This window comes from Dermacentor silvarum, chromosome 4, assembly GCF_013339745.2.
Source record: "Dermacentor silvarum isolate Dsil-2018 chromosome 4, BIME_Dsil_1.4, whole genome shotgun sequence".
Taxonomy (NCBI): Eukaryota; Metazoa; Arthropoda; class Arachnida; order Ixodida; family Ixodidae; genus Dermacentor; species Dermacentor silvarum.
Window position 1 is genome coordinate 180346737 of NC_051157.2, and position 21894 is coordinate 180368630.

General features: G+C 44.5%; 1 protein-coding gene across 2 annotated transcripts in view; it reads right to left on the reverse strand.

Annotated features, from left to right (window-relative positions):
• LOC119450790 (protein regulator of cytokinesis 1-like) overlaps positions 1–19621 on the reverse strand; it is a 61714-nt gene extending 42093 nt beyond the window's left edge. For both annotated transcript variants that reach the window (XM_049666244.1, XM_037714288.2), the window contains exons 1-5: positions 19468–19621; positions 15742–15997; positions 11916–12149; positions 5276–5443; positions 3745–3894 (exon numbers count right to left, since the gene is read on the reverse strand). In XM_049666244.1, coding sequence (XP_049522201.1) covers positions 3745–3894; positions 5276–5443; positions 11916–12149; positions 15742–15997; positions 19468–19499 — 840 coding nt within the window. In that variant the 5' untranslated portion in view covers positions 19500–19621. The remainder of the gene's footprint in view (positions 1–3744; positions 3895–5275; positions 5444–11915; positions 12150–15741; positions 15998–19467) is intronic.
• Between the last annotated feature and the right edge of the window lie 2273 nt (positions 19622–21894).

The window sequence follows — 21894 nt, forward strand, 5'->3', positions numbered from 1 at the left end:
CACTCGTTAGACTAGGGAGCACGCACGAGAGCCTTCTTGAAATAAGGGGAGTGATAGTATGTTCAATCTGCACCCGTGGATAACAGACCAACCATTTTTTGTTCCCCCTGATATGAACAGCAAAGAGCTATGCAGTAGCCGCCATATGACAGAACCAGAGTCTTCAGAAAAAGAAGGAGACCCTGTCACATGTCCAGCCCCATTGCAGCTTCAAACCACACCTCCCAACCGACCACAACTCTCATGAATATCAGGCAAGGACTTGGGCAAGCAATCAATGAAACTAATAATTTCCCACACCTTATTACTAGGAGTGTGCGAATATCAAAATTTTTGAATACAAATACTTAGCTTCGAATATCGAATAATGACATGCACATGCATTTATTAGCAAGTTGGGTTAATTTGCAGTGATGTGATTGGCCGAGGCCATTTTGCAGGAGCTTCATGGATGAACCAAAAGTGCGCTTTGGAGCAGAAGAGCGAGCTGTTGGAGCATCTAAATACATATTTCCAAGCGAAATAATTGCCTCCGAGAGAAGCAAGAGAGCTTACAGAAGGAGGAAGCCCAATTTAACAGGAAACAAGCACATTTTTACCAAGAATCATTTAGCTCAACATGGTGCTAAAACATGCGAATCCCATGCATGATGATGAAGTAATGAGGACGGCAGAGTAATGACGACGGCAGCGTGATGACGATGGCGTTATGGCACTGGGATGACAACTGTATGAAGACGATGGAGTGACAAAAATTAGACGAAGCTGGGATGACGATAATACGACCACTGCAGCATCACGATGATAGTATGCCCACAAACCTCTCTAGTCTCTGCTTTAGCTTTCCAGTTTGCAGGAGGCTGGGTGCTAAAATGGCAGGAACTGTAGAAGTGCACACGGAGACGGAAATTTGGGAAATTCGACTACGGAAGAGCTTTAAGAGTGTGCAATGCTCGCTTGCTAAGCTACACCAGCAGAAAACAGCAAAATGGTAGCAGTGCAATGAAGAGAAACAAGCTCGGTAGCATGTCCAACGAGTTGCCCCCATTTCACAAAATTTTCAGCCGTCATGTACCTACTTGACCAAAGCACAGGAAAGTCGCATCACCAAAAAGGCTTTGCCGTACCAGCAGAATGCTTTTCCATAAAGTCTTAAGAAAGTGGCGTGCTCTCACCTCTCAAAGCGCCATTTCAGCAATGGCCAGAGCCCCCCCATTCCAAGCGCATGGTAGCCCAACTATTGCACTCACGTTTTACTTCCTCCATGTGCCCACACGACGAGTGCATGTCGCTTGTTAGATTAGTTTGTTTTTTATAATAGCAGAAAACACCTTTTAGAGCAGTTTGGAGCAACTGGAGCAGCAATCACATCACTGAATTTGTTATGTTGGAACATTGCAATTACATTTTCAATGTTACAAAGCTAGACTAGTAAGCCGTTATACTAAAACACTGTATTTGGCTCATGTTAACTTGGAAAATTTAGTAATTCCCAATAGCTGTCCTCACCAACCTGTGCCTTATTATACCGCATCAAATGCCCGTAAACTCGGTGGCATTTGACCCTGTGCCAGTTGTCACTCATCGCACACGCTGTCAAGCACTAAGCTCAGAATTGGAGGTGGCGCTGCAAAAAAGAGCAAAGAAAATTTGAGGACGCTTAAGCTTCGCCTCCAAGAGTGGAACGCGATAGCGTTATCAGGCCCCATTCACATTGCATTTTCGCATTGCAGTCCTGTTCGCGTTGCATTGCTGGCAAAAGGGGTTTGTGTTTGAGTTTTCTCGTAACAGAATTATGTTTTCTCGTACATTCAAATAACAGTTCACAACCACTGTAGGTCGTGGTTAAGTCATACTTTACCATTTTTCTGACAGATTTCACTGTGAGAAATTCAATTTTTGTTCACTAACGTATTGCACCACTGCGTGCTCGGAGTGGTTTGGGATGATTTCCTCCTGCACTAAAACCTTGCACCATGCGGAGGGCCTGCGCGGTCGGGGTGGTTTGGGATGATTTTCTCAGCCACGGACGTCGACATCCACGCCGACACTGGATTTTCTGTGACACGGGGCCCTTAACGCTATCGCGTTAGAAAAAGCAACAAGTGATCCCTTGCCGTCCGCAAACCCGTGCTCCTTGCTACTGAGAGGCTGGCTTTCCCGCAAAGTTTAGACGTGTAGTGGCTTAGTGTGGTTTACAGGCAAAATTTCGCTAACAGCACAAAATTATTGCACAATTCAACACAATATCGCCCCAATATTCTTAAATTACATAGAAACAAATGCTGAGAACCGTGTTTCGTCCCGCACAGCCAGCAATATATTCAATTTGATTCTAATATTCATATCCAACAGAATATTAGAACATTTTCAAATATCTATTTTGCAAATCGAAAACGAATATTAAAAATATATTCGGTAATATTCAAACTTTTCGTATATTCGAATACCCTTACTTATTATCCTCCACACTTGTAAAACATTGCCCACACCACGTACTGAAATTTCGGGCACATTACAACTTTGGTTCCACAGAGAACCACTACTGCCATTTTCGTCAGGCCACTCTAAGTTGGTTAAAAGAGGCATCGCAAAGTCTACCCTAATGAATGCGCTTCGCCGCTCATGCCCTCATAAGTGTTTTTCCAGTTTCCTTGCGCAAGAGGAACGCCTCAAACAGGCTGGTTTTCCGCAGTATATTATCACAGCGGTGGCCGAAGGCCTCCTTAAGACCGTGAAGCGCGGGCAAAATGAGCAGTTTGCTTCTCCGGACATCGTTCAAAGGAAGCAGAAACGCTCAATAATACCGTACATCCACGATATCTCACACAGGCTGAAAAAGATTGGCAACAACGCAAATGTAAGCGTCATCTTTTCAGCGCCAAACAAGCTGTCCAACTTGTGCAAGGCCAGCTATTGTGGCTCTTTAAAACCCCGTTGCCAGACAAAGCACAAGGAAAGCCATGTTCATTGTGAGAACAATATCGTGTATGAACTACCCTTGTCGTGTGGCAAAAAATACATCGGCCAAACAGGAAGGTGTATAAATGATAGGCTGCGTGAACACGCAAATAACGTGCGAACTGGAGGAGTGGGCCATCTGGCTTTCCACTGTAGAAAGCATGGGTGCAGTCCCATTTATAAGCAGTGCACAGCGATAGGAAGAAGCCCAATGCAAACAACACGTGAGATCATTGAAGCGGCGAAAATCGCTAGTTTGGGGGAAGCTTGTGTTAGCGCGCCTTCAATTGATCTTTCGAAAAAAGAATTAGATTTTTTAAACAAGGTACAGAGGGTGGCGTGATGAAGATAGCATCCTAATCTGTCGCTACAAGAAAAATTGGTTAAAATCTTTTTAATCGTTTTTTCACCTTTTTCATCTTCGATCTCATCTTTTCCATTACACATGCCACGTTACCATCATGTGTTAAAAAACCAGTACTTATGCGCTTGCGTGCGCTGCTATCTGTTAACTATATATATATGTGAAGTGCTTCGTAGAATAAACGATTGTTGGAAGTTAGCGCTGTGTCCGCGTCGTCCATCTGTGCCTCGTCCCCTTTTTATGCGCTATTAAGTACAAGACATGGAATACCAACTCGCCCAATCTTACGCTCTTTCAAGTTCCACAGAGAGTTGCGGACACATTTCAGATGCTGCCCTTTTGTCATTGTTTTTTTAGACAGTTCTAGTTGCCACGACAGCTTTGTTCTAAATGGCCCCAAGGGGAACCGGGCATCATACCGCAGCCATTGTTGCAGGAGTGAGGCCACTGCTGGTGTCCCGAATGCGGTCCTGCTCTTCGGGTGGGATGTCCAGCCGGTCAAAAAACAGAGCCAGTTGGTCCTGCAGGGCAGCAAGCTCCTGGCGCCTCGCCTCTTCGAGCTTCGTCAGCTGACCATGCAAGCACAAGAGAGAAGCCACACATGTAAGGCCTCCAAGAAGGTCTTGGTGGCAGCTTCAAGGTGCCATGTCGGCCTAGTCAGAACCCGTAAGTGCAGCTGACAAGATGATCTCTACCTGTTCAGAGATACCTTAACGTTATGTGACTATAGTGCAAGATCCATAGACGTCTAGAAGCAATGGCATTCTTGGTACAGTGCCAAGCACGCTATCTTTCACGTGACTAGCTGTCCGAATAATCGGTCATTGACTGTACAGTCGAACCCAGTTATAATGATTCTAGATGTAACGATCTATCGGTTATAACGACCACATTTCAATGCAGTTACGATTTGCCGACCCTCTCTTCGAAAACTGCTTCCAGATATAATGAATATTTAAGTCACCATACAGCTACAACGAACGCTTCGAACCCAGTCATGGTAAAAAGAGGGAACACGCGAAGTGCCAAAGCATGGAAGCATGACCAAACTGGGTGCACGGCAGTGCACGCCCTGTTCCAGTCAAACCCGACGATAATACTGCCTTCGAAATGAGCAAGCGACTGCCTCACGTAGATTTCGGAAGCCGCGAAGAAGGTCACGCATTTTCTAGACATACCTCGAGGGCGGAGGCACACAGTGTACAGCATAGGCAGCATGGCGCAGTGCGTGCACCGGTGCGATAAATCAGATGCCAGGACGGCGTCACTTGTTTTCACGCAATTGTCTGTGCGGCAATATGTGCATTACGCCCATTTAAACAATTTCGAACGACCATCTATGTCTTTCCACCATAGAAAGAACGGCCGCTTAAGCGTTCCTGTTGACGTGGCTCAACCCTGCTGCCACGCAATGTTGCAAAGGATCGGCGGTGCTTCGTTTATGCGTTGCCGATTGCTGATAATGTGGCATGCTTCACTCTCGTGTGCACCACAAAGTCATGTCTCGTTGGTAGTAGAATATATCACAAGCTCTCGAATAAAAAAATGGCAGCTGCGCTTGCAGTTTCCAAATGTACGACGCCGCATTTCGTTCTTTAGATGGACGTTTCCAATGCAAGTTTGCGGCTAGGTGCAAGACTGCACTGGGAACAAAAAATGATACGGAAAATCTTGCTTTCAGACCAAAGTGCTGCCGCATTGTAACTGCCGACGCCAGCTTCAGTGCTCTTATTTTTTAGCATTTTTAAGGGTGAGGTAATATATAACAAACTACTGATATAACGACCACTTTTCGCGGAACTATTGAGTCATTATAAACGGGTTCGACTGTATAGAGATTTAAATACTTTCACGAGCACTTGAAATAAATGTAAGGTATAATAATTGCAGCATGTACAACACAACTCTCTCCTGGTGTGAGCAGAGATTAGTCCAACCAATGTGACTCACCCGTTCAAGGTATGCCCTTGCTTCATCTATGTTGCTGTTGGAGAGAATAAAGCCGTCCTGGTCTTCCACCAGCTGGATCTCCAGCTCTGATTCTGGTTGAAGATCAAGCAGGTTGAGCTTGGCGACGATGCTGTTCCGCAGTGCAGAGAGTGTGCACGAGCGAATGGCCTGGAACAAACGATGTTGCTCAACTACATGCGGGCATCGGCTGCAACATTAACCAGCAACTACAGACTCATGAGAACATTGCGCTTCTCTGTGAACCCATGAATTGTATTTGCCTTGCTCAGAGTAAGTGAAAAAAACTTTTTACACATCCACAGCTTAAGGAAGGCTCAACTTTGATGCCATATGTGAGCAGTATCATCGCATCTTATTTTTTAAATACAGATCCCACACACTATGGTCATAAATGTCCTGTAAAGAATTTTGCATGTAGCTGGCTATCTTGTGTCATTTGAGGTTCAGGAAAATTTCACCAGATAGAATAATAGGTTTGTGTAGGGCAATCAACTGTGCTTCTGCTTCAGCCACGCTCGATCACAAATGTGCCACAATGTCATGTAGAATTTCGAAGAGCAAGGTGCAACTACATAAAATGACATGCTCTTGAACGAGGGAACAAACTGCTGCTATAAAACATGCAGCAAGCATCGAGCTGGTAGGGCCCAGGCGACCAGTAATGCACGTTGTCGTTTTCCTACTGCGAAGAGAAATATAAATGAAATTCAGCTGGTGGGCAACACCGAAATGCAATGCCTACAATGCCGCTAGTGCGATGCACGGCCCTCCCTTTGAGCCGCCTGCAACAGGAAACGGCGGCACGTTTTGGTTATCGCCTATTAAAAGCGTGCGGCATGCTTCTAATGGCACTACGTCCCACACGATGTGAAACAGACAAGTGAAGATGCTTATATCGCAATAAGAGTGGCGGCGACAGCTGTGAATGCGGTGAGTGAGGACACAGGAGGAGATTTGGTGGTAATTGTGTAAGAAACGGTGTGCAGCAGCATTTTCACGTGAGGCGGGTGGGCGAGTATTGCGGGAAGCTGCTGCAGTGGGCGGCTACTGTTCTCGACAGCATGCGCCTTGCGCCTTTTCTTGTTTACATAGGATCTAGTGACCGGAAAACATCACATAATCGCAGTTTGGCGACATACTGAACGTTGGTGTCAAAAGGCCGTTTTTTGGGAACATATGAATTGGTAAAAAGTAAGCGTAACTGTATTAAGATATCTTTGCGTTCTTGATGGTGAAGGTTGGCGCCGGGAAATTGTATTTAATGGGATCGTATCAACGAGGTCTTGCTGTATATGGACACTCCAAGCAAATTTTCGCTGCTGCGCAGCTCCGCATATATTTTGGTATATGTATGCTACAGTGCAGACCACTTATAACGTAACCGCTTTTAGCACGGGACCGGTTATAGCGTGGGTTTTTTTTACCACCGATATATCTCCCATAGAACTCAATGTATAGGCGGACCGTTTATTGCGTAGGTGCGAGAAGCAGAATACCGGTTATAGCACGATTCTTATAAGCGCGACACCATGAAAACAGTGCACAGAGCACGGCCTTTTCTAGGAGGCGTTGAGCACGGCCCAAACGGCCGCACGGCTGCCTGCCGCACAAACGCGGAGGAGTCGGAGTGTGGGCGCACACGTGGAGACCAGCGGCGAAAAGCGAAACAAAAAGGAGGAGAAGGGCAGGAGACTTTGGAGGAAGGAAGGCGCGTGTTTTGATCACTATAGCAGCGTCCAATCAGGGTGCACGGAATGCGGGGTAGAACGGTAGCGCGCTCTTTTTTTTTCTTTTTTTTTTCAGGAGTGGGAGCGTGGGCGTGCACGTGGAGACCAGTCTCCAGACAAAAACAGCGCTCTTCCGGTGATGCCGCACTTGTCAGGAGAACTTGGTTTCTGTGCTGTATTGTGATTGTGTTGCATGTGTGTGTGGGTGAAATATGTAATAAATTCTGTTTGAACGGTGGGCTGCCCGTTTGGCATAAGCAAAAGCCGAAAAAAGTTGGCTTTGGTTATAACGCGGTACCGCTTATAGTGCGGATTTTTACAACTCCCGCAACTTATGTTATAAGCGGTCTACACTGTATATGTTTACCTATGCCGTATATGCTGGTTATATATTGCTACACTACTCATTCGCTAAAATTCCTCATAACAGGTGTTACGTTCCCGACTAAATTATTCCAAAGAATTTTGAGAATGGCAACCAACAAACAAATATCAGCAAATATAACATTCACAGTGCACGACTTTTATCTTAAATCTTCTCAGACTGAAATAATAAAAGTGAAAAAGAATATCACTGCTCAAATCTGATAGTCATGCAATTTTAATGACGCAACTCCTTAGGGGCAGTGCAGTGGCACCCGTGCGATGTCATTACACGCATGGCGTGTTAAACCTTTTAAAAGTGCCAGAAATTTTGGCGCACCCGCGTTAGACCTGCGTATAGTTGGAACACTGTCCGAGAAGTTCAAGCGCAACACTAACCCTTGCCATCTCAGTCGGTGCTTTGCCTCTCGGGTGAAACTGCCACTTTTTCTCACGCGATGCGCATGCTTCTGAGGCCTAATGGGCTGCTGTGCTGTTGAACATCCTGGTTCGAATGTGACCACTCAACAGGAAATTATTCTGCTAAAAAGGCACCACGAGGCGAGATGGTAACCTGCCAACCTAGAATAACATATGCCTGGTAAGAGGCAGGAAATGCTTCAGATTAAATATAAAATATGTTCTGCATTGATCTGAACTGCAGTCCTCCAAGACAAGAGCTAGTCACTTCGTTCTGAACCAGTAGTGTACATCTGCAGGTAACATTCTGTGCTTAGGTGACGTGTAATGACGTGTAATGTAATATAATGTTCAACTGGTAAACTACGTCCTCGGAATACGAGAAATGATGGTCTTATTGTGAGTAAGCCATAGAAGAAAAAAGCTACTGAAAGGTCTTGAATTTCTCATGCTAGCTGTTCATAACATTGCGAGATTTCCAACGAATCTGCTCTGAACTGGCGAATGGTTTATAAACAAGGATTACACTGCATTCTATTAGCTCAACCTACCGATTTTTAAAACATGCTAAGCAAAAGCAGCCCAAATAACTGAAAAAATACTTCTGAATTCACAACGATGTACGATCGTACTAACGCTGCAGTTTGGGCACATTTGCAGAGCGAAAACGTGCCTTTCATTTTCACCTCTACTAACAACCGGCTTTTCAAAAAAATTTTTGGCGAGTCTGAATTAACTCACGGTACTACCATTCAGGTGATTACTGCTGTTCTAAAATTCGTATCACTGACGCGAAGCACGCTCTAGTTTGAAGCTAGAGAAAGCGTGCCGGTGACAAACATACAGCCTGGAAACAATAGGAATTGCAGGTTGTAAACATGTCGGTGCTTCTGTTTCAAATGTGGTGGACAAACAAGGCCTGCAGGAGCACAGACAACAGCCAAATGCAGCCATGGGAGATCCCGCCTGGATAGTCACATTACCAGAACTGCGCCAGATCACGATTGTGCTCCTAGGCTCAAGGTGAGAGCACTACTGAGCCTTCCAAGCAGGAGCTTGGCACCCTAGAAAGATGTTCCATGCGCTCGATCTTGAGATGCTAAATGTACCATTAACGTTGCTTTTTAGAGTCCATTTACCTACAGCACTGAGTGCAGCTAAAGAGGAATTGGAGATATTTCTACAGCTTTTGTGACAATATGGGATGGTCAGCAGTGGTAAAACAAGGGTAGTTGTCGCATCAGAGCTTTGTTCGAAGACGTAATCTTTTCTCACTGTTCATCACTTGAACCCTACTACTTCCTACGACTCTTTTCTGGACGGCACGGGATAAAGGGGAACTGGTCAATTCAGCCTCAGGAAACCTCAGAGAAATGCCCATATCTATTACGACAATGTTGCAAAGCAAACTGCACAAGTTCTGTTATGTAAAAATTTATTTATGGGGTTTTACGTGCCAAAACCACGATCTGATTATGAGGCACGCCGTAGTGGTAAGCTTCTACTCTGCCAACAAATGTATTCGCGCCTGTGCCGGCTGTCGGTGTTGTCGCGCGCACCGTATCTTGAAAGCCATCTCCACACGGCTCTGACCTTTGTATGCGCTGTGCTTACGCCGCTCAGTTTCCGTTGAAGCGATAGACCGCACGAACCTTTGCTTGGTGTGGCGGCCGCGTTTCCCCACACCCGCGTATTGACAGTGGTTGTCTGCGATCATCGAGTCTATTCATGTTTGCTTGTGCGCGTTGACACCACGCTTGTTAATTCAGTTAGTAAGCGAATGTGTGAAGTTTATGCAGCCGATAAAACTACTACCCCTACTCCTTATAGCTCTTTACTAATTTGCTATCGCAATCGATGCTTCGCGTTTCGGGCGAAACTGAGACTTTTTTTTTATTATTACTTTGGTTCATACGAAGATCATGGGTACTTGGACATTAACCTTTCAACGTTCGTAAACTTAAACGGATGCAAAACTCCCAGTCTCACATTTCGATTCTCGGATACGCGCGGCTGCTTGGTCTACATGTTTTGCATACGTCCAGGCCTTGAAAATCGTTTTGGTTATAGTAGTGCGGTGCCACTTATATGCGGGTATTCACGACTCCGGTGACTTACGTTATAAGCGGTCTACACTGTAGTTCTGTTCTGTGATGTAGCACACGGCACATGGGATGAGGAATTCTGATGTGACAGACTGGTAACATTAAAAAGACAACGATGCATTATGGAACGAGCGTTATGCAAAGAAAAGCTCATGTTTACACTAGCACAGCATAAAACTTCCATTCGATCTCCATTCTTACGAATTTCGGCAGTACTAAATTGCAAATTTTACTTGACATGATTAAAGAGTGGAAAAAAGAAACACCACAAAAGAAAAGAAATGGTCACGGGACAAGCGCATGCCCGTGTCCACTTGTTTTTTCTTTCGTGGTGTATTTGAGTCTTGCAATCTTTAATCATGTCAATTATGCACCAACTGGGCCTTCATGTTTTCCCTTAACTGTGGAGCTGCAATTTCTGATGAACCTGTATAGGTTACTTTTCTGTAGTTTTAAGCAGCTTTTAGGCAAACTAACTGACCGTTGCATAGTACTTCCTCTGCATTGCACGTTCCCCACAGAAGAGGACCAATTCACAATATTTCTCTAAATACACAGCACAAAGTTCTTTAGCCATTACTATACAGTTAAACCTCGATAAAACGAACCTTGATTTAACGAAATTCGCGATGTAACAAACTATTTTTATTTCCCCCATCTTAGTTCTATTAAATTAATGAAATTCTCGATATAACGAAGTTTTTCGCTGCAAGTACAACTTCATTATATTGAATTTTGACTATAATAAGAATTAGGCTCCATATTGGACTCCTGTAATTATACAGGAAGCTATTATTCCTGAACAGCCAAATTGCATGCCCACAAGTGCCAGTATGCTGAAATATCTGCTTTACGAGAAATACAATGCATCCTGTTCTTGTGTAGTCCATTGTTCACATACAAAATGAACAACATCGAGGTGCATCCTTTAATACAGCCGAGAACGTAGCGTTTCCTTGTGTTTAACAAAGGGACAGGTGCTAAGTAGTGCAGACAGCTAGTGTTGCAACTATTCAGCAAAATTGACTTCCTAGGAAAGAGGAACAAGATATTGCACGCCTCAGGCAATGCTCGGAATCCTATCAAAGGTGTTTGTATTAGTTGCTGCCCGATTTATTGAGGGAAATTACGTCCTGCTGCCTAGTAAGAGACAGAAAAAAAAAACATTAAGACATAAAAGCACTTAAAATGAGCAAGTTTCTAGTGGTAACGAAAACGTTGACGGCGCTCTCACCAGGTATTATTGCAAATTTCCCTCATACATTAGAAGTAGTTAAGCACTGCCTAGGGAGTGTTTCACTGAAAGAACTTTTCAAGTTTTCAACTATCATAGGAGATACCGAAGGCCCTGTTACCATACCGCCAGGAGGCGAGTGAGAATGGTAACAGACTCCCTACAGTGTCTCGACTAGCGTCAAGAAGCATATTTCTTTCCCTGCCTTTTGCCATGCTGGAGTCGAGGGAATGCGCCACGTCACGCAATAAGCACCGCCACTTGTTTCTTTTACTTCTCTTTGTTTCGTTCCTTTTTTTTTCTGCACAGTGCACTTGCAGTGGCAGCATTTCGTGTCCTGCACTGGATGGTTTACCAAAATCCCGTGCCACGATGAGCGACGTTGCAGGGAGTGCATTTTATGATTACATTTGTTTGTACAGCCTTCACTCTCTGGCTGGGAGGGAGACTCCCGAGCGAGAAAGGGCACGTGGGGTTTAGCATGAAATTTCAGTCATTTTCGCAGTGCGCCGTGGCGCAATACATTGCAAGCATGAAGTGATGCACTGCGCTTGTCTGTTAATAATTGCCAAAACTGGTGAGCGACTCATTAGCAACTGTGCTGTAAAGAAACCTGCCACTAGACTTACTCTTTTTCCTGCTCATGAGACAGCCAACACTGGGTGACACGTCATGCCTGCAGTATTGCCTATGCAATTTCACACGCATACAGAGAAGGTGCCTTTGCAGACCCAGCCCTTGGATGCCACGACGCTAGAAAAAAAACGAACCTTCTCTCGTTCCAGCTGAGCCACGTGCTGCTCCAGCTCTTGTAGGTCATTCTCGGTAGGAGTGGATGCGTTGGAAAGGGCCAGAGCTGGCATGCCCAGCTTGGTGCACAGCTCACACTCCTTGGAGCGCAGCTTCTTACGTTCGCGCTTGCGGAACCCTTTGATTTGTTTAAGCTGTTCCAGCCTTTCCCGGATGACATTCTCCTTCTCGAGCATCGTGAGAGAATCGTCAATCTGAGGAAGAACAGATGTGGAAACATCAAGAGTGAGCCTACTTACACGGGGCAGTGCAAAGGACATGAACTCGTTCGTCCATGTCCTTTCTACTGTTGTACCAATAGACCCAGTTGAAGTCTTATTTACACCGGACAGTATACAGAAGGCATAAACATTGTTTTTCCAAGAAAGGTTTTACTGCAAAGAGAACAATCTGGACACAGAACAGGGCAGTAGTCCTCAGCTGAAAACGACGACACGCAGACAGACCAACACAGACCAGTTCTTTGTGTGTGTGTGTGTGTGTGTATGTGTGTGTGTATGTATGTATGTATGTATGTATGTGTGTGTGTATGTATGTATGTATGTATGTGTGTGTATGTATGTATCTGTGTGTGTATGTATGTGTGTGTGTATGTACGTATGTATCTGTGTGTGTGCGTGTGCGTGCGTGTCGTCATTCTCGCAGCTTGTACCTGTAGATTTTAGTGTTACGACCACGTGCTTTCTGCTATATCCTATACCGGTGCAATGCGCTAAGACCTGCTGGAAGTTGCCCTTCATACTACAAGCACTTGAAACAGTTTATGGTTTGGACAGCCTTATCAACACATCCAGTGCGTTCTTACTTAATGTCAAAATCCTGTGCTCTGTAGGGTATTTAGATTAACTCTCATTGCACCAGTTCACAAACTTCGCATCAAACTCTGCCCATGCTTCAGGTATCAACCAGCAAAAGGTTAAATGATGTGACACCAGTGCTCAAGGCACCGTAATTGCATGTTAAAATGTGCTTTGAAATTGCAAACCTGGCTGAAAATAATTTTGTTTTGTGTTCAGTACACTCATATATCTGCTTTTGCATTGGTGTTCAGTGGAATAGCACTTTGGATGTGTGCTGCTTTACCATTAAGCTACCACGACGGCCGTCCTACAGTCAACTTCCTTGGTTATTCGTGTCAGTGCTTTTTGTGTACCCGTATAAGATTAGCCCAGGGAGAGTTAACCAGCACCTGTCATGGCCATGGCAGCATAGATGGAACAGCACTTCAATCGCAGCAATAACCGTACGTTCTGAGACAGCCATTAACTTATTGGCCCACTTGTCGGCTGCCCCCTCAAGGCAACTTGCCAACTACCAGATTGCATTCGATCCGTTTGAAGACTACTACTAACACGTTTTAAGGCAGCGTGGTTCAGTGAGCAGTAAGCTTTAAATGGAGCTTGATTCAGTTCAATATATATTAACATGGATTTCCTTTTATACAGGCACTACGGAGCAGAAAACTGACGAAAAAGATTTTTCCTTCAAGGATATAGAAATAGTATGCTAAGCTACACTAGTAATTCCCAAATCTGCAATCACTAATAGGTCAGTTTCACCACGAGCAGGGGCTCGATCAACCGGAAAGGACGCAAGAACATGGCTGGCAATGTCTTTTTAAGATTACTATACCAGCTCATTCTGATGTTACGGATTTTCCTTGCTGGTTGGCGCTAGTTGATTCTTCACTAATCAAGAAGTACTAGGCGGCATTGAGAAGCAAAGAAACAACCTTGCACCTTTTCGTGCAATATATGCCCATACAAAGACGCACCAAACGCAAAGAGACACCATGGAATCTGTGAAAACATTAAACTGACCAGCACCTGAAGTTGGCAGCAAATGCGAAGCCTGACATTCCCCTCGCTGCCTAGTAATCAATTTTCTAACCGCCAACATTTAAATGGAAAGCTCTAGCTGTACCGACTAATTTAGCGTATCTCTTAGACAAAAAGAAAATATTAGGTTAAGTAGTATTAGGAAACCGGAACGTGGCTATGCTCATTTCTATATCATGGTGAGCCAGAAACACATATCTGCACCACCTTGTCATGACACCACTGATTGACAGCACATGTTCCTGTCTGCTTAAAGCAGTATCCACATATATTGTACATCTCACTCCAAAAAAGATTGAGAAATGTTTGGCAGATATAGAATGCGGTAATTATACTAAAGCTTGTTTCAAGATGCCAGACTTGAAGTCATCGACACTGTCACCACACAGCAAAATTTGTTCACGCTGGGTTGGAATAAGGTTATGTATGACAGTGCTCGCTCTTAAAAACGTATGCTGTGTTTCGTCCCCTCCCGAGTTATTTCAATTTCAATTCACTTTAATTCATGTTCGATCAGCATGAGGGTGGGAGAAAACACTGGCTCTCACACCCCTTGCACCTGGGCAAGTTACAAATGTCCGATGAACGAAACAGTTGCATAAATAAGTACTGTAAAAGTTATACACTAATAAATGCTACAGAATAAGAAAAGTATAACAAGAAATTTATCAGTTTACAATATAACACAACGCAACAAGGATAACATATTTGCAGTTATTTAGATGCATACATACAAACAGAAACACGGAAAGGGTAAAAAATGCACGTAACAGGAACACTGTAGTTCACTTTTCATACAAGGATAGGATGTTTCGTATGTGCCTGCACAACGTGTCATTAATAGTCATCGTGCAACATGTCATTGGTGTACTAAAACTGCTCTGCAGAAATTAGTAATAGTACAGTAAACGATTTACTCCACTCTGGTAGCTTGGCAGTATTTTATCTAGTGTTTAGAGCGCTTGGACACGCAAGTGGAAAAGAAAAAAAATGTAATGTAAAAAATGTGACGCTTCAACTGTTCACTAACAAATAAGAAATACAATTCATTCTAGATGAAGCAAACTCTCACCCTAACAAAGTTTGGACTATTTTTCATGGGCACCAAAACAGCACAAGTACAAAAAGAGAACTGAAATCTGTTGGCGTTTTTCACAGGTCGATCTGGAGCAGGATTTTTTGCTCCACGGCTGCGAATCCGAATTTCACTGGTTGAGCTGGAGCGGGTTCGCGCTTTCCACTGGTCGTTTCGAATCAACTCGCTCTGCACCGGATCGCTCTCACTTACTCTGCTGCCGAGGCGCGGATTCGGGCGGAAATAGGACGAGAGGATACGTCACTTCCGCTCGCTGGGGGACGATGATCTTGGTGGCCATAGAAACATGCAGAGCGGAAGTCGATTTTTGTGACGTGTGTGCGCAAACTTCCGGTACGATCCAGCGCGGAGCATTTTCGCTCTCCGCTAGCAGATTAGGGTTGGTGAATTGCGCGCGCTCGCTCCAGGATTTCGGCGGCCGCTCCAGATCGACCAGTGAAAAACGCCATGTGACATTACACATAGGCACTGGTGCTGGAGTTCTGGCTTAAAACTAAACTGAAAGTCTGGCCCTTATTTTATGCGCAAGCGTAGATGCCCCGCCTGTCAAATCGGCGAGACTATGTCGCCGGAGGAGGAAGGCACCTGGAGGTGGAGAAGAGAATCGCCGCGCTCGCACTCTTTCCGTTTGTACTTCGACGCCACGGTGCTCGCTGTGCATGTTCACAGCGTCCATACGCTTGCACATAACCCGCGTTCGTGAAATGGCACTAACTTTTTTCCCCCCACTAGCAATCAATATTTTATATGTCAAAGGAATGAAAATAGAAATATGAAAGGATATTGCAGCAATCTAAATGCCTTTCTCCATGGTGGTCCTTCAGGAAGCAGCAAAGCTACGTTGGAACTTACCGCAGGGTTGGGAACTGAGAGCTCCAGGGACAGCTTCTGCAGCTCATCGCTGAATTCTGTGATGTTTCGAAGTAACCTTTCCCGCATTTCCACTTCGCCCTCGAGCATTTGGTCCAACAGGTTGGCAATGTGGGCACGAGTCCGCTCGAGCCGGCTTCGCGTGGGCTCGTAACTGATGCCCACATCGGACCATATACTTGTCAACTCATTGACTTTCGTTTTCACCATTTCACAGATTTGTTGATTTGCTTGTTCTCTGCATTCAGAAAGAAACAAGTCAGGCTAAAGCACACCGCACTGTGGCATCACTTGTTGCAGCACCTCTATAATGATGACTTAGTACATCGTGTGTGCCCTTGACAGCGCAGATGATGGAACACCTGCTGTTATCTACATTATGTTGTGGAAGGAAAAACACCCTTTGACAGCTTCTTCTCATCTCACGTAATTCAGAGAGTGCGAAACATTAATGACAGGGTGGGGTCGTCATAAGCCAAAAGGTAGCAATAGCTCGTGACGATATTAGGTTGTCAAGAGCACTTAGGGGTTAAATAAAGAGCCACTAAAGAGATTAATAACTTGTGCTGTATTAGGAAGTTACGCTTCTGCAACAGCAAAAAACTGCACCTTCTTACTTTGTAAAAAGGTGTAATTATCCAGAAAAGACAAAAAGGGTGGCGACACGATCTTGAAGCTCTCGCACTATCAGTGACATCAACGATGATAACGTCTGCTTGGGCCTGGGTAATATTTTCTTGGTAAAGACAAACTAGACTATTCTAGACGAGCCAAAATCTGAACTTTATCAAGTTTCAAGGATTTTACTGAGCCAGAACGCCTACAAGAGATGTAAACTGTGCAGGAGTTTCAGCAAAGAAAAAAAAAAGAAAGCAGAAACTTAACTTTACTTGTGTTCTGATAAACAACCAATCACTATGAAATTAACAAAAATATAATTTTCAAAGTATACATTGTCAGTCTATACTGATTAGTGTCCCTCTGTACTGCCCCCTTATCTCTTTTCCTGCTCGTACATTTTACTTTCCTGAAATAAAATTATACAAGCCTTCACTTTCGTCAGAGAAGTATCAATTCCCCAAGGAAACAGTAATTTTATTAGAGGAAATTGTTACGCATCATGTTGTGCACCATGCAGTTGATAATACTTTGTGACCAATACAGGAACGCATTTTAATTGCAGACAACCCAGAAGAATATATCCCAGCTGTTCAAAGGACTCCAAAATGTAAAAAATAGAGTGCATTTCTCACTGCTCCAAATGCCACAAGAACTTTCTTTGAAATTTTATGACCGATTCCTTGGTTGACTAAATGACAGCTACAATGTCTCAACCAGACCCTTTAGCAAGCATGACTAAATGCGAAAACGCTTGCCTAGGCTTTAGGAGCTTGACACAAATAGAAACGGTTGTTTCTCCTTCTACTAGAGTTATCTGTCGCTGCTGCTGCCACTAGCTCTTTGAATATGGCAGATGTCCTACTATATTTACTGCAGACATAGACAGCATTTTCATTTCTTGACATATTCATCACAATAAGGGTGCAAAGAAAAAGTATAGTCTGGAAACACATCCCACTCTGCCTGCAAATAAGCGAATTTCTGTTCCCTTCCACATAGCCCACAACTGCACTCTGTATCACATATATGTAGTAATTAATCCTTGCTTCACAGAATCGCACAAATGGTTTTCTCGCTCAAAACATTAGACCAATATTTTTTCTGCGTTGCTTTTGAACTATAGTCGGGTACAACTTTAGAAAGCAGCAGCATTTGCCCCCTCAAAGGCGGATGCATGGGAGCCTCCACCAATGGGCACGCACTAAAGATTTGCATCATGAGCCGGACTGCCGGTGTCCTCGCCGACGGAGTACATGGCAGCCCACGCTTCTAGCTGGGGCGAGTCGCATCAGCGGGACTATTTCTATAGTCGTGGAGGAAATCGGCTGCTGCGCTTCAGTCATCTGGGTGGGGCCTCTCCCGTCTTCTTAAGTTGTACCCGACCATAGGGTTATCATTGTCCCGAATTTAGCGGGACAGTCCGGACTAATGAGTAAATGTACTGAGTTGAGAAAGGCAGCTTGGTTAGCCCAATAATATCTGTGTATACTAGGGACGTGAATATCTGAAACTATCAAATAATGAATCGAACAATGTCCCATTTGATTTTCAAATGAAATAGTCACTAAATGTAAACACGAATATTTTTCTAATAGTTATTGAACATTTCAGAAAGTAAACTAAGTGCAATCAAACATGTAACTGGAACAAAAGTACAATAAATTTCATCCCTACTGTCATGGTGTGGGCATAAAGTATGAGAATTTACATCGTGGAGCAAGCTACTTCTGGTTATGCAGCGATCATTTGCACTCTCTGAAGAGTAATGTGTAAGCAAACCAACCAGAAGCTTGTTTGTTCCTAATGCTCAATTTGTACTTTTAATAAAAAAACTCTTGATAATGTGGAACATTTAAGGACATCATCATCATTTTGATTGAATCATGAGAACGGCTGTTTGTTATATGTAAATTATTAAAAAACACTCAATAATCGATTCGCTGGTTGCACTGTTGGACTCTCATTCAATTTCAATTTGATCTCAAAAATTACCATTTGCCCACCCCTTGTGTATATCTTCCAGACAAAATCAGAAAACTGTCGCTAGGGCAGAGCGACGTAACACTTTCCAGTTCAAATGAAGGTGGTGCCACTATTATATCAAGTATGCTCCAACAATTTACACTTAATCAAATGAGAGGACGCAGTTACTGCCTTTGTAAATAGGCATCTGTTTAGGCACTGCCAAATGCAGTGTCTAAACAATAATTTAGTGCGAGTGATCATGTGTAGATCACAACAATGTAGCATGCTCTAGTGTGTTATGTGCACTGTGGATCAAAGCTGGAAGGAGGACGGTTCGTGTTTTAGCCTTTGCATGGAATCTGTCCCCATATTCATTTTTTTTTTCTTTTTTCTTGTTTTTTGCTGGAGCAATTTCAAGTCTGCTGCACATTGTCAGGCAACTGCAGCTACCTGGATGACAAATGAAAAAAAAAATGCGTTATGCATATATTTAGCGTTGCATAATGTTCTGTTACTCGCTTTTATTAGCATTATTTCATTGAGCGTCATGCAAGGAAAATAAAGAAAATCCACACGTCAGACCCTTGCCTAAATCTTCAATACTTTACAGACATCCGTATTGAGTAGCTTTGTCATTTAGCTTTGCGCGCGCCCCATGGAAATGCCTTACAGGTGGTTAGGGTTCCGGACTGGCCTTCGTAACCGCCAATTTCGAAACTGCTCAACGGCCAACGCAGGAACCGGCACAACGACGCGATTTTCGACCGTTGCGGAGCTGGTCTGCTCGAGGTTTTTCCTCATTCGCATTTATGCTCCACCTCGACGTTCGAGTGAAGCGAGGCGTAAGAATGACAGCTATTGCCCGGGCGCGTCAAAATGTTCACGAACGCGTTCGTGACAACGTCGCAGCGGCCAACCATGCTAGAAAGCCAGCTCAGCTGGTGAATCGGCAAAAGCCCCGCCATTATGTGGTAAAGACGTTTTGCCATCCTCCGCGACTCGGTTTTAACAGCAAAGTAAGCACGCAGTGACACAAGAAGACGTTACTATCGGTAGGAACACCAAACTTGGGCGCAGCTTACGCGCCGCGCCCCAAACGTCAAGTACGGCTGTCGTGCTCACCTTAATTCGGGAAGTCCTGCCATGTTCTCCATGGTGAGATACAAACGTGACCAAAATGGTCAAGTTCACGTCTACAAGTGCCGCTGTCAGATGGTAAAAGCTATCGGCCCATACACGTGTGTTCAATACGACTCCGCACGCAACATGCGGCAACCGAACAATTCGAATAATCGTCAACAGCGTCAAGGACGAATCGACCAATCGCCGAGCTGCCTGAGCAGTGCCTGAGTGTGGCCGATGATGATGATGGTACGCGTGCGTTTTTAACGCCTCATAGAGTGACGTTCCCTAGATTTTAAGTGCGAATCTTAAAGGCTATGCTTTTGCGTGCTCGTGCTGAAAGTGGCGGAAGCGATTTTGAAAAAACATTGAGTTTTGGACATCACCGATTGTAGAAATAAAATTTTGCACTTGCCATTGCCTTGATTGTGCTCAAATTTTGTAGCAAGCTTGCATGTTGTACGCAAAATTGTTTATCACTATACCTGTGAGCATTGCATTCAACCCTTCCACTCCTTTAACGCATCTCAAAGGCCATGTTTTGCGATTGTGCAGACGGCGAAAGTTACATAATGCACTGCCGTGTTGTCAAAAACACGACGTCTGTGACGTGTATTTGGCTGCCGCAATCGCTTCCGCCGCATGCGACCAGTAAAACAATAGCCTTGAAGATCTGCAATTATTTATTTAGAGTGCGAATTATTTATTCATATCTGCTTGCTTAATTTGGGAAAGAACAAAGCAGCGGTGAGCGCAGTATTTTGTTTCTACAATTTAATCAAAAACACAAAAGCATCGCCTTCGAGATTTGTTTCTTTAATGCAAAGAAGCGACCGCCTCTTTTGACGTGGAGAAACGATTAAAATTCACCTTTGAAACGGGGAGACGGGTACACAGAATACCTAATAATAATAATAATAATAATAATAATAATAATAATAATAATAATAATAATAATAATAATAATAATAATAATAATCTTTATTTGCACTGAGCATAAACAAAAAAAAAGGGGGGGGGGGGAATAAAAGGCCCGTTCGATTCACTTGTACCACTGTGAACCAGTTCACGGCGGTTCACGAGAAGTTCAGAAATTGTGCAGTTCGATTTCTGTGGTGCAGGCACAGCGGAACACTCTAAACGAATGTCAAGGTGCAGACGCGGTGCAGGCGTTATGTTACGTCCGACTAATATGCACGGAGTGCGTAAGTTTGAGAGGTCCTGAACTACAGGTATGATCGCCTTCTGGGGCGTAAATACAAACCACACTTGCGTAGATACATCAGACGTGCATAAACGGGGTTTTAACGGCGATCGCGCCCGCGTGCTGTGTCGTCTGCTGCGCTTCTGCCGTGCACCTGTACGCCTGCATCAAGGCGACACCGACAGTAGCGTGGGTGCAGCAAAACCATGAACCAGCCCTGCACCTCTCCTGCACCTTCTAAAACGAACGGCGTGGTTCAGCGGACGTCATTGCTGCAACGCTGAAACGAATGGCAGGGTGCAGCACCTCGTGAACTGGTTCAGGCGGTGCAGGCAAATCGAAAGTACCTAAAGAGAAAAAGGGGCACGGTGGTAGAGGTAGAGTGATTATAGAATAATGGGGAGTGTCCAAAGCGCCGCGCGAATGCATGCGAGGAGCGACACGGCCGCCTGGATCAGCTCGCGCGCGCCCATCCAGGCGGCCGTGGGAGCGAGGATGCCTCAAGCGAAGAAGCTTATACTATATCAATAAGTGAAGACTGTTCGTGTTAGAAGGAAGCTGTGGGCAAGTACGAAAGAAAACCGCGAGAACGGTGACAAAGTTTCCTTAGCTTTTGACAAATTGTACATCAATAGGACCGCTTATATTTGGAGCGAGGAAAAAATTATTCCGGTTTTAAAAAAAACGACGCAGAAAAACCACACCGCCCAACGACCCGCCGTCACGCGCAAGCGCAGAAATAGGCACGACAGTCACCGATGGTCCAGACAATGTTTCAGAACTTTCATGTTTAGAAATCTTTGAACCTGCCATTCAAAGAAATTCAGTTTCAGCCAAGGAAAAACGTCTGCGTATCGTGAATTTTAATGCTCGTAGTGTGGTGAACAAGACAGATTCCCCAGAAATTCACTTGCTACAGCACGATCCGCACATCGCAGTCATAACGGAAACCTGGTTGCGTTTGACAATGTTTCCCACGCTAGCATCCTGACCAACCTCCAGAGCACTGGCTGTGGAGAACGGGCGTATAACTACGTACGAGGTTTTCTAACAGATGGGAAAGCAATAATCAGAGTGGGGGAGGAAGTATCCCCGCTGATCGAGTTACCCCTCATGGCTCGGTCCTGTCGCCCCTGTTGTTCAACATGGAGCTCCTGCACCTACCCAAGGCGCTCTAAGCGATTGAAGGCTTGGGGGCACGCGCTCTACGCCGACGACGTCTC